Source organism: Polypterus senegalus, chromosome 4 (assembly GCF_016835505.1).
Source record: "Polypterus senegalus isolate Bchr_013 chromosome 4, ASM1683550v1, whole genome shotgun sequence".
Taxonomy (NCBI): domain Eukaryota; kingdom Metazoa; phylum Chordata; class Cladistia; order Polypteriformes; family Polypteridae; genus Polypterus; species Polypterus senegalus.
The window spans coordinates 5,164,267-5,176,768 of record NC_053157.1 but is presented as its reverse complement, the minus strand read 5'-3'; the positions used below and the strand labels follow the sequence as shown (position 1 = coordinate 5,176,768).

Genomic DNA, 12,502 nt, shown 5'->3' with positions numbered 1-12,502 from the left:
AACACCCAGAAGGCACATCAAGTCTCATTTAAATGTGAACCAAGAATTCTGTTCCCCGATTTAAAAAAAAAAAAAGATAAACGAAATCTTGAAGAATATTCAACATTGAAAAATAACAAGAGCCCATCGTGAACGTGGCACACAAGGTTTACACCACACTCAGCATGCGTTTGGTTTTTTGGTAACGTTTTGTCATTTTTTTCTTTTTTGTCGTTGAACGTTTGTTTTTTTACAGAGTGCTTTCAGCACAGCTCGTTTTTACATGCAAAAAAAAAAAACTGTCTCAGACATGTGCCAATACAAAATGGAAAAAAAAAATTAAAAACACACGTGCAAATACGCTGCACCCCAGTGTATAAAATTATTGCATCCCTTATGTTTTGGAATAACTTACCCTGCCAGCTTTAAATAACCAAACCATTAGAAAAGACAATCAAGTAGAAATGTCACGGTTGTCAATAAACAAAAATCAAGCAGGTAGGCAAACCCACCAGGGCAATAGGGTGGGCAATCCGTTGTCGTTAGCTAAAAAATAAAACAAAAAAAAAAAAAAAGAAAATCCAGCAAGGTGTTGGTGAATCCAGATTTAATAGTTAATCCGGCAAATAGCACTCAGTCCAATGATTTCCTGCCATCTTCTTGTGCATCTGTCCTCCAAATTTCAAAAGACCAGCCTGCTAACTGTGTTGAACCCTCCGCTGCCACCTCCGCCCCCTCCACCCGTCGGTCCGCAGCTCCCAGGGGGGTCGTTGTCATCAAAACCATTGGGTCTGAAGGAACAGGGGGCCGACGCTGCCTGGAGGGCTCGAGTGCGGGCACTTAGTTCTTGTTCCTGCAAAAAAAACAAACATCAATTTTAGACACACAAGTGGAGCCCCGTTACAGCACGAGGACCCCAGGGTGGGGTGAGGCGTTTCAGATGGCTACTAAAGCATTCACTCAAGTTGGAATATCAGCGTATCTAGTAATGTGGGAGAATTGGTCCTAATGATGAAAACGGCTAACAGAGTGTCAGGTTATATAGCGCCTTGATGTGTGGAGTACGAGTCACAGGAGGTTCTGCTCAGGCTTTATAACACATGACATGTAGGGAGTAAAAATACGAGGTTTGAATACACAGTAGGAGGTCTGAACATTGAAAGTCCACCTCATCAGAAGGATTCGTTGTGGACTCGGCATCATCAACTGGCAGACAAGCCATTAAAAAGGCTAACAGAGTGTCAGGTTATATAGCGCCTTGACGTGTGGAGTACAAGTCACAGGAGGTTCTGCTCAAGCTTTATAACACACTGGTGAGGCCTCATGTGGAGTCATGGGTGTAGTTTGGGTCTCCAAAAAGGACATAACAGCACAAGAGAACGTCCAGAGAAGAGCGACTAGGCTGATTCAGGACCTACAGGGGATGAGTTATGAGGGAAGATTAAAAGAGCTGAGCCTTTACAGTTTAAGAAAAAGAAAATGTAACGTCAGTAAATGTAAAGTGTTACATGTAGGAAGTAAAAATGTGAGGTTTGAATACACTATGGGCAGGTCTGAAAATCGAGAGTCCACCTCATGAGAAGGACTTAGGAGTCATGGTGGACTCAACACAATCAACTGCCAGACAAGCCATTAAGAAGGCTAACAGAATGTCAGGTTATATAGCGCCTTGATGTGTGGAGTCCGAGTCACAGGAGGTTCTGCTCAGGCTTTATAACACCCTGGTGAGGCCTCATCTGGAGTACGGTGGGCAGTTTGGGTCTCCAGAAAGGACATAACAGCACTGGAGAAAGTCCACAGGAGAGCAACTCGGCTGATTCAGGGTTACAGGGGATGAGTTATGAGGAAAGATGAAAAGAGCTGAGCCTTCACAGTTTAAACAAAAGAAGATGTAATGTATGACATGTAGGAAGTAAAAATACGAGGTTTGAATACACAGTGGGAGGTCTGAACATTGAAAGTCCACCTCATGAGAAGGAGTCGTTGTGGACTCGGCATCATCAACTGCCAGACAAGCCATTCAGAAGGCTAACAGAATGTCAGTTTATATAGCGCCTTGATGTGTGGAGTACAAGTCACAGGAGGTTCTGCTCAAGCTTTATAACACACTGGTGAGGCCTCATCTGGAGTCCTGGGTCTAGTTTTGGTCTCCAGGCTACAAAAAGGACATAACAGCACAAGAGAAGGTCCAGAGAAGAGCAACGAGGCTGATTCAGGGCTACAGGGGATGAAACTGAATGTCAGTAAATGTAAAGTATGACACATAGGAAGTGAAAATGTGAGCTTGAGAAAATTGAAAGTACGCCTTACGAGAAGGACTTAGGAGTCGTAGTGGACTTTAAGCTATTGACTTCCTGACAGTGTGCAGAAACCATTAAAAAGGCTAACAGAATGGCAGGTTATATAGCGCCTTGACGTGTGCAGTACAAGTCACAGAAGGTTCTGCTCAAGCTTTATAAAACACTGGTGAGGCTTCATCTGGAGTACGGTGGGCAGTATGGGTCTCCAAAAAGGACATAACAGCACAAGAGAAGGTCCAGAGAAGAGTGACTAGGGTGATTCAGGGCCTACAGGGGATGAGTTATGAGGGAAGATTAAAAGAGCTGAGCCCTGACAGTTTAAGAAAAAGAAAATGTAACGTCAGTAAATGTAAAGTGTTACATGTAGGAAGTAAAAATGTGAGGTTTGAATACACAATGGGCAGGTCTGAAAATCGAGAGTCCACCTCATGAGAAGGATTTAGGAGTCATAGTGGACTCGACACGATCAACTGGCAGACAAGCCATTAAGAAGGCTAACAGACTGCTATGTTATATAGCGCCTTGATGTGTGGAGTACAAGTCACAGGAGGTTCTGCTCAAGCTTTATAACACACTGGTGAGGCCTCATCTTGAGTACTGGGTGCTGTTTTGGTCTCCAGGCTACAAAAAGGACATAACAGCACTAGAGAAGATCCAGAGAAGAGCAATGAGGCTGATTTAGGGCTACAGGGGATGAAACTGAATGTCAGTAAATGTAAAGTATGACACGTAGGAAGTGAAAAGGTGAGCTTGAGAAAACTGAAAGTACGCCTTACGAGAAGGACTTAGGAGTCGTAGTGGACTTTAAGCTATTGACTTCCCGACAGTGTGCAGAAACCATTAAAAAGGCTAACAGAATGTCAGGTTATATAGCATCTTGATGTGTGGAGTACAAGTCACAGGAGGTTCTGCTCAGTCTTTATAACACACTGGTGAGGCCTCATGTGGAGTACGGTGTGCAGTTTTGGTCTACAGGGTGCGCACAAAGTCCATATACCCCTATCTTTAGGAGCATTTACAGGAATAACCATGATAATTTGGTTCCTGTGGACATCAGCCCAAGTCTTCCCAGTATTTCGGGGTGTGTTTCCAACATCCTGTCTGGTGCTGCCACCTGCTGCCGCTCAAGAAAGCGCAACAACGTGGCTGTCGTTCCAAGACAAAGCGATGGGTGACACAATTGTTTTCACGATCGAGGAGTGTTTGGTGGCCACTGTGTGGGTTCATGAGCGGCCTGTTACTGGGAAATCCATCAAAAAATGTCATGGATGACTTTGTTGTGCGTTTTGGGAAGGCATTGCCGACAAAGAGGACGTTGTTGCAGTGGGAGAAGGCGGCTTTTGCAACGGGCAGCGTCCGAGATGTGCCGCGAAGTGGAAGACCATCCACAAAGCACGAAACGTGTGCAGATGTGGCAGAGTCTGTCCAACGAACCCCAATGAAATCCACTTGTAAACGTGCTGCTGAGCTGGGAATAGTGGAATCGACAATGCGAAAACACATCACACAGGACTTGCAAATGAAATGTTGGCATCCATTGCACGTTAACGAGTTATCACATGCCGACTTGGACAGACGTCAGGAAGCTTGTAATCTGATGCTGCACCAATTTCCAACAAATGCTGTAAAAGGAAAAGGTTATGTTCTCTGACGAGTGCACGATTTATCGCAGCTCCCGCAATCGAAACGTGTTTTCAAAATCCTCCAAAAGATAGGGGCATACGGACTTTGTGCGCACCCTGTACAGGCTACAAAAAGGACATAACAGCACTAGAGAAAGTCCAGAGAAGAGCAACTAGGCCAGGGGTGGCGAACTCCAGGCTTCGAGTGCCGCAGTGGCTGCAGGTTTTCATTCTAACCATCTTCTTCATTAGTGACCAGTTTTTGCTGCTAATTAACTAATTTTGTCTTAGTTTTAATTAGCTTGCTCAGGCCCCTTAGTGCAGGGGTGGCGAACTTCAGTCCTGGAGTGCCGCAGTGGCTGCAGGTTTTCATTCTAACCATCTTCTTAATTAGTGACCAGTTTTTGCTGCTGATTACTTCCTTTAATTATCTTCATTCAGGCCCCATAGCTGTTTCTTTTTCTTTAATTAGCAGCCAAACAATAATGAGATACAAAACAAGCCACCACACGACCAGCTCCCCTGTGCCCGTCACACAATATCTGAAATTAAAGAGAGGTGGTGGTCTTGATAAGGTTGATCTCTCAGGTCACCAAAACACTTTGACATTGGTGCTCTTAGAAAGAACAGAAAAACCGCAGTTTTCAAAATGTGTGCTGTGGCAGAAAGAGAGTAACAACAAGCCATGGAATTAAATAACGGGTTTAATTAACAGCAAGAATTGGCTTCTCATTTAGAAAGTGATTGGAGTGAAATTGGTTGGAGTTTGAAGCCCCAGTTTAGCTGGTCATCTGTTAGCTCGTTTCATGTCTCATTTCTGCTTGGCTGTCATTTAATAAAGAAAGGAAACAATTCAGAGGGCTGCACTCTTCAAACAGGGCTATTAAAGTGACGGGGAAAAAAGTTCATTAGCAGTGAAAACTGGTTACTGATTAGGAAACGGGTTAGAATGAAAACCTGCAGCCACTGCGGCCCTCCAGGCCTGGAGTTAGACACCCCTGAATTAAGGGGTCCGAGTCTTCAAGAGCAAATCAATTAAAATGAGACCAAAAGACGTCAATTAGCAGCAAAAACAGGTCACTCATTCAGAAGGGGGATAGAATGAAAACCTGCAGCCACTGCGGCCCTCCAGGACTGAAGTTCGCCACCCCTGCACTAATGGGCCTGAGCAAGCTAATTAAAACTAAGACAAAATTAGTTAATTAGCAGCAAAAACTGGTCACTAATTAAGAAGATGGTAAGAATGAAAACCTGCAGCCACTGCGGCCCTCCAGGCCTGGAGTTCGACACCCCTGAACTTGTCCGATTCAGGGATACAGGGGATGAGTTATGAGGAACGATTAAAAGGGCTGAGCCTTTAAAGGAGATTAAGAGGAGACCCAAGTGAAGTGTTTAAAATGATGAAGTAAAATTAGTCCAGTGGATCAAGACGGTGACTTTAAAATGAGCTCATCAAGAACTCGGATACAGTTGGAAACTTGTTTAGGGGAAATTTCACACAAGCATTAGGAAGTTTTTCTTCACTCAGGGGGCCACAGACACATGGAGTAAGTGACCAAGTAGTGCGGTAGACAGTAGGACTTTAGTGACTTTTAAAACTCAACTTGATGTTATTTTAGAAGAATTAAGTGGGTAGGACTCATGAGCTTTGTTAAGCTGTTATCATTCAGACTGTTGTAATGTGCGTTTGCCATATTTATAATAGTGCCTCAAAGTCGCTTTAAACATTTCATAAATAAGTAAAACTAGGGGGCTTTTTCCCCTGCTCGTTTCACTCACCAACTCCCACCTGGGCCTGCACTAAACGCCAGCCACTTCATGTCTCTGCTGCTCACGTTTGTGGATTTTACTTTCACCAAACAACAAATCTTTTAATTCTCGTGGATACGCCTCTACATTGGGAAGAAACACTACTTTACGGTGATGGCAACTCGAATCAGACGATCTACAAGTCTCCAACTTAAAGTTTAAATTCAAACAACATATTTGATCTCTTTTTGCTGTTCCATATTTCACCGAATAACAATTTCCATTTGTTTGCGCTAATGCGATCTTTACTATCCCCTTTTTTGAGACTTTCGAATTTTCGTACTTTCATTATCTCTAACATGTTCTGCACGTGTATTGCGCCAACATTTTTGAATTCTTTACGTCGTTCTACTTTGTCATCTACTCTTTCTCTTTTATTTCCGGCCCCAGGCCTGGTTAAATCTTTTGGCACAAAGATCTGCTTCGTGGGACGTGAAAGTGTCTCTCTGAAAAAGTCACGTCTCGTTCTTAGGATTTTTTTTTATTATAATAGAGAGATTACAGAGGGAAACATATTACTTATTTTATACAAAATCTGTTGCAGGTGTGCCCCATTTGTTCAGAACACCACTTGGTGACAACATCTGGAATTGTGATGAGCCATTCTCCGCAATTACAGATGTCCTCGTAGGTGTCTAACCTGGGGCCTTTTTTAATGTTATAAAATAGTAAACTGCTCAAAAAAATTAAAGGAACACTTTGAAAACACATCAGATCTCAATGGGAAAAAGAAATCCTCCTGGATATCTATACTGATATAGACTGGGTAATGTGTTAGGAACGAAAGGATGCCACATCGTTTGATGGAAATGAAAATGATCAACCGACAGAGCCCTGAATTCAAAGACGCCCCAAAAATCAGAGTGAAAAAATGATGTGGCAGGCTAGTCCATTTTGCCCAAATTGAATTGCAGCAACTCCAAATTGTACGCAGCACTTTGTATGGCCCCTGTGTTCTTGTATACATGCCTGACAACATCGGTGCATGCTTCTAATGAGATGACAGATGGTGTTGTGGGGGATCTCCTCCCAGATCTGGACCAGGGCATCACTGAGCTCCTGGACAGTCTGAGGTGCAACCTGGTGGTATTGGATGGACCAAAACATAATGTCCCAGAGGTGTTCTATTGGATTTAGGTCAGGAAAGTGTGGTGGCCAGTCAATGGTATCAATTCCTTCATCCTCCAGGAACTGCCTGCATACTCTCACCACATGAGGCCAGGAATTGTCGTGCACCAGGAGCCACTGTACCAGCATAGGGTCTGACAATGGGTCCAAGGATTTCATCCTGATACCTAATGGCAGCCAAGGTGCCTTTGTCAAGCCTGTAGCGGTCTGTGTGACCCTCCATGGATATGCCTCCCCAGACAATCATTAACCCACCACCAAACTGCTCATGCTGAATGATGTTACAGGCAGCATAATGTTCTCCATGGCTTCTCCAGACCCTTTCACTTCTGTCACGTGCTCAGGGTGAACCTGCTCTCATCTGTAAAAGCACAGGGCACCAGTGGTGCATCTGCCAATTCTGGTATTCTATGGCGAATGCCAATCGAGCTGCATGCTGCTGGGCAGTGAGCTCAGGGCCCATTAGAGGACATGGGGCCCTTGGGTCACCCTCATGAAGTCTTTCTGGTTGTTTGGTCAGAGACATTCACACCAGTGGCCTGCTGGAGGTCATTTTGTAGGGCTCTGGCAGTGCTCATCCTGTTCCTCCTTGCCCAAAGGAGCAGATACTGGTCCTGCTGATGGGTTATGGACCTTCTATGGCCCTCTCTAGCTCTCCTAGAGTAACTGCTTGTCTCCTAGAATCTCCTCCATGCCCTTGAGACTGTGTAGGGAGACACAGCAAACCTTCTGGCAATGACACGTATTGATGTGCCATCCTGGAAAAGTTGGACTACCTGTGCAACCTCTGTAGGGTCCAGGTATCGCCTCATGCTACCAGTAGTGACACTGACTGTAGCCAAATGCAAAACTAGTGAAGAAACAGTCAGAAAAGATGAGGAGGGAAAAATGTCAGTGGCCTCCACCTGTTAAACCATTCCTGTTTTGGGGGTCATCTCATTGTTGCCCCTCTAGTGCATCTGTTGTTAATTTCATTAACACCACAGCAGCTGAAACTGATTAACAACCCCCTCTGCTACTTAACTGACCAGATTAATATCCCATAAGTTTCATTGACTTTATGCTATACTCTGATTAAAAAGTGTTCCTTTAATTCTTTTGAGCAGTATACATAATGTGCAAACAGATTTCTAACTACACAGCCTGAAAAAAGCATTCAATGCCTTGGAAGTTTTCATATTTTCATGTTTCACATCACTTTGGCTTATTTAACGTCACAAGTGAAAACAGGTTTGTGCAAAGTGGTCTAAATTAATAATAAATGCAAAACTCAAGTTATCATCACTTGAATAAGCCTTTAACATGGGACCACCAAAATCATCGCTGGTGGAGCCCACTGGTTTAAGAAGAGACAGAATTAATTCAATTTGTCACATTTCAGCCAAGGACTGTTCTCGCCCAGTTTGTTTTCTTTTTGATTATTTGTCATTATTTGTTTATTAGTCAGCACTGTTGTATTGTCTTTAAATGTTCCTCCATTCTGTGTGTTTTGTGGGTGGGGCTGCAGGAGGCGTGGCCACCCTGACATCACTACTGCTGCCGCCTCCCACTTCTGCCTTTACGGTGAATTCACAAAGTTTTCAAACACCAATACTTTCTGCCCACTTTATGGAGTTGTAGATTTAATTTTAAATAGATAAAAATTGCAATTTTTGCCCATCAGTACTCAATAAACCTGTAATGACAAAGTGAAAACGTGTCTTCAGTAAGATTTACGCAAACGGTTAAATTAAAAGTTTTAGAACACCTTAGATTTTCCATCAAAGCAAATGCAATGAATAACCTAAAAAGATGAAAAGGTAAGCAGTAAATGTACAACAGAATAAAGTGTGCAGAAAGTGAGGGGGTCTGTATGCTTTCTGAATCCACTGTAAATTTGAGAAAAAAAAAAATTAGGACAAGTACATGGTGAGCCAAAATGAAGTAGCACATTTCTCAAGTTCATTGCGTGAATGGGTTGGGGTGGGTGGTTGTCCTTTGAAAGGCGATTCTTTGTCATTTTCAGTCGGCCACATGCCTTGGTCCGGTGCTAACTGTGCTTTCTCTGTCGAAGCAGTCTTCAAAAACCATGAATCCACCATCACAATGCAACACGGCTTCCAAACGCACCTCAGCATTCCTCCTAATGGTGACATCCCAAATCACAAAACGATTCTTCAGTGGGTGGCTAAATTCAGACAGACGGGTCCAAAATTGAACAGAAAATCCTCCAGGCCGTCCTTGGACTTTACGAACGCCTGAAAACATCCAAGCTGTAAGGGCATCAAGTTTGCAGTCAGCTAGACGTTCAGCACGCTTCTGCCTTAGGCATTTCCAACACGTCTTTGAGGAGGATTTTGCATGAGGACCTTAATTTCCATCGATACAAAGTGATGGTAGTGCAGGAACTCACAGAGAGAGACTGGAGAAGCTGTAGAGAGTTGCGCACAATATTCTGCAAAACGTTCATTGAGATGCCATCGTCATGTGCAGTGACGAGGCACATTTAAATTTAAATGGTTGTGTAAATAAGCCAAACTTTTGCTATTGGGCTGAAACCATCCCTCATGAACTTCATCAGAGACCCCTGCACAGTGAGCACACGTGTTACAGTTTGGCGCCCCATTTCAGAATTTGGTATTGTAGACCCTTAGTCTTTTGAGGAGTGGGGGAGCAATGGTCACCATCACTTCAGAACATTACATTGAAATGCTACAGAACTGGAAGAAATGGATGTGGTGGATGCCTGGTGTCAACAGGATGGAGCAACAGCTCATATGACGTGGAGATCCATGCAAGTTTTGTGGGAGATGTTTCCGGGGAAGCTGATCTCCCTGCACAGAGATGTCGGGTGGCCTTCACATTTGCCTAAACTCACTCTGTGTGATTTCACCTCAAGTCAAAGGTATCCACACACCGACCTCAAAACCTTGAAGCCCTCAAGGACGCTATTCCCCCTTGAAATGTCTGACCGAGTCATGAGAGTGTTCAGAAATTGTGTAGAAGAGCGTATCGCTAATGATGGCCACCACCTTGAAGACATCATGTTGAAAACACAGTTCGAGTGTTCAGAAATCGTCTCGAAGAGCGTATCGCTAATGATGGCCACCACCTTGAAGACATTTTGAAAACACAGTGCGTGTGTTCAGAAATCGTCTCGAAGAGCGTATCGCTAATGATGGCCACCACCTTGAAGACATCATTTTGAAAACACAGGGCGAGCGTTCAGAAATCGTCTCGAAGAGCATATCGCTAATGATGGCCACCACCTTGAAGACATCATTTTGAAAACACAGTGAAAAACAATCTATTTTGTACAGCCTTACTTATGTTGTAATGAAACTTATTTTATCTTGAAGAGTTTTTGTGGAATAAACGTTTGAAATGTGGTACCACTTTTGGACTCACCCTGTATTTTACTCCAATTAAAGGTTATACTTTGAATGAAAGATCAAGAAGGTAAACAATGGAGATTCCAACCCCACAGCCCAATTGTGCTTTGATTTCCCAATACCAGTGGAGGTGCCCTCATACCGTGCGCTGTAAGAAGTTCCTCACTAACAGCAGGGTGGCTTGCTATGACCAACCTGACATGCTGCCACAACGGATATGAAAGTGAAGTGTAGGCGAAGTACCAAACCTACCTGTAAGTAAAGCTTGTTGTCTTTTGTAATCGCGTCCATCAGTTCTTTCTGCAGAGGAGGCTCCGTGTTCAGCTTGACGTCATCTAGGACCCGGCCGTTAAAGCTGTCACTCACGTCCTGCTTCCGGTAGAACAGTACATAAGCCGTGTCTTTGGGGAATCTGCTGGTGACATTCTGAACAGAATGAAAGGAGGTAAATGTGACTCGGCTGTCATTGAAAAGTAGCCAGTCTTTGGGTAGCTGGGCAACTTCTGGGTCCTGCTTTGCTATAGATGTGCAGGTGGATCTTTCCCCACCCGAGCGAGTCTCAGTGCTTGTAGGTGACAGAGGTGAAGGGGAACTCTGGGTATGCTCTGGCTGATAACCCAAACTAGACATGGAAGGCTCTGTGCTCGTTACATTCCTCCCGTACGTATAGTAGTGCCCGCTTTCAGAAGACATTCCGGAATGCATGACCACAGAACTAAGCACGTATGGCACCAGCTGGGTGGCGAGTACCATTTCTTCACTCTTCTGTGCTTCCTCTTCCACCCTCAATTCCTCCACCTCTTCCTCTTCCTCTTTGCTGGAAGGTTTCAGCTTTTTTGCCAGATTTTCCACACTTTCGGGGGAGTCGACCTGCAGGGGTGAAGAGCAGCTGCTGCCAGACACTGAGCTGGCCATGCTCTTGGATGTAACGGGATGAACAGGAAGCTGCAAAAACAGGGGAATCGCCACGTTGTCTAAGATCTTGCGTCGCACGTGACACTTGGCATCATACGAGAAGCGTAAAAGGGTAAGAATGAGGTATTCCGGTTCGTCCACAATCCACATCGTTTTCTCCGCTCTTTGTAGCGATGCACACTTTTCACAGTAGTATTTATTGTCCTCGTCGAGGATCTCGGGCTCCAGGAAGTAATTGATTAGGTCAGGGACTGAGCCCAGTTTCCCACCGTTCGAGCTTTCACTTGCTACAGAATCGCAGTTCCTCTGCGGAGAAGAAGGTGCCGCCCGATATGAGATGGTGTTCTCTCCAGTGCCAGTCTGGCTAGGGGCAGAAGGTGTGTGTGAAAGCGAACAGGAGGGTTCGGCTAAGGAGTGCACCTTCTCGGCCTCTGGAGGGACACCACAGGCCTCTTGCTGGTGTTCTTCACCCGAAGGCCGAAAAGCTAAGGAGAGGTCAGTGAAAGGCTCCTCTTTCTGGGAGACACTGTTGCATTCCTGGCACCTAATGGCCGTAGACAGTCGCCCCCCAAACATTTGCTCTATTAGAGTCTTCTTTTTGCAAGGAGCCTCCTTTATGGTGCTCATTCCAGCGGCTTCCCAACTTCCACCTTTACATTCACCGTATATTTCAGCCCCAACTAATGCTTGAATTGTTTTTTCTTCTTCATGCAATCTTAAATAGAAAACAAAAGCAGAAATATAAAATTATAATCAAACAAATGGAAGACATTTGATCATAAAACAGTTTAATTATAAAAAAAACAGCTAATTAAAAAAAACTAAACAAGTTAGAAAATAAGTGCAAGGCGTGACACTCACATGCACTCTGGGATTTACTTAACTGAATTGAAAGTGTTTTGCATTTCTTTTTTAGTTAATCCATCAAAGAGTCCGCTATCACCTTTTTGTGTTTTTTAACATCCATATCTTGGGCTGATGATTCTGTGTAAATAGGGTTAAGCCCGAGTGTCTCTTACATTATATTGTTTACAGGTATGGCATTAAGCCTGAACAGCACTTGAGACAGTACTCTGCTGCCATCTAGTGGATAAAACAAAATTATGCTGCAATAAAAAAAAAAATCATGAACATTTCTACATACACTCACCTAAAGGATTATTAGGAACACCTGTTCAATTTCTCATGAATGCAATTATCTCATCAACCAATCACATGGCAGTTGCTTCAATGCATTTAGGGGTGTGGTCCTGGTCAAGACAATCTCCTGAACTCCAAACTGAATGTCAGAATGGGAAAGAAAGGTGATTTAAGCAATTCTGAGCGTGGCATGGTTGTTGGTGCCAGACGGGCCGGTCTGAGTATTTCACAATCTGCT

General features: G+C 44.0%; 1 protein-coding gene across 2 annotated transcripts in view; it reads right to left on the bottom strand.

Annotated features, from left to right (window-relative positions):
* Nucleotides 1–569: 569 nt before the first annotated feature.
* usp38 (ubiquitin specific peptidase 38) overlaps nt 570–12,502 on the bottom strand; it is an 83,600-nt gene continuing 71,667 nt past the window's right edge. For both annotated transcript variants that reach the window (XM_039750190.1, XM_039750191.1), the window contains exons 10-11: nt 10,462–11,839; nt 570–832 (exon numbers count right to left, since the gene is read on the bottom strand). In XM_039750190.1, coding sequence (XP_039606124.1) covers nt 662–832; nt 10,462–11,839 — 1,549 coding nt within the window. In that variant the 3' untranslated portion in view covers nt 570–661. The remainder of the gene's footprint in view (nt 833–10,461; nt 11,840–12,502) is intronic.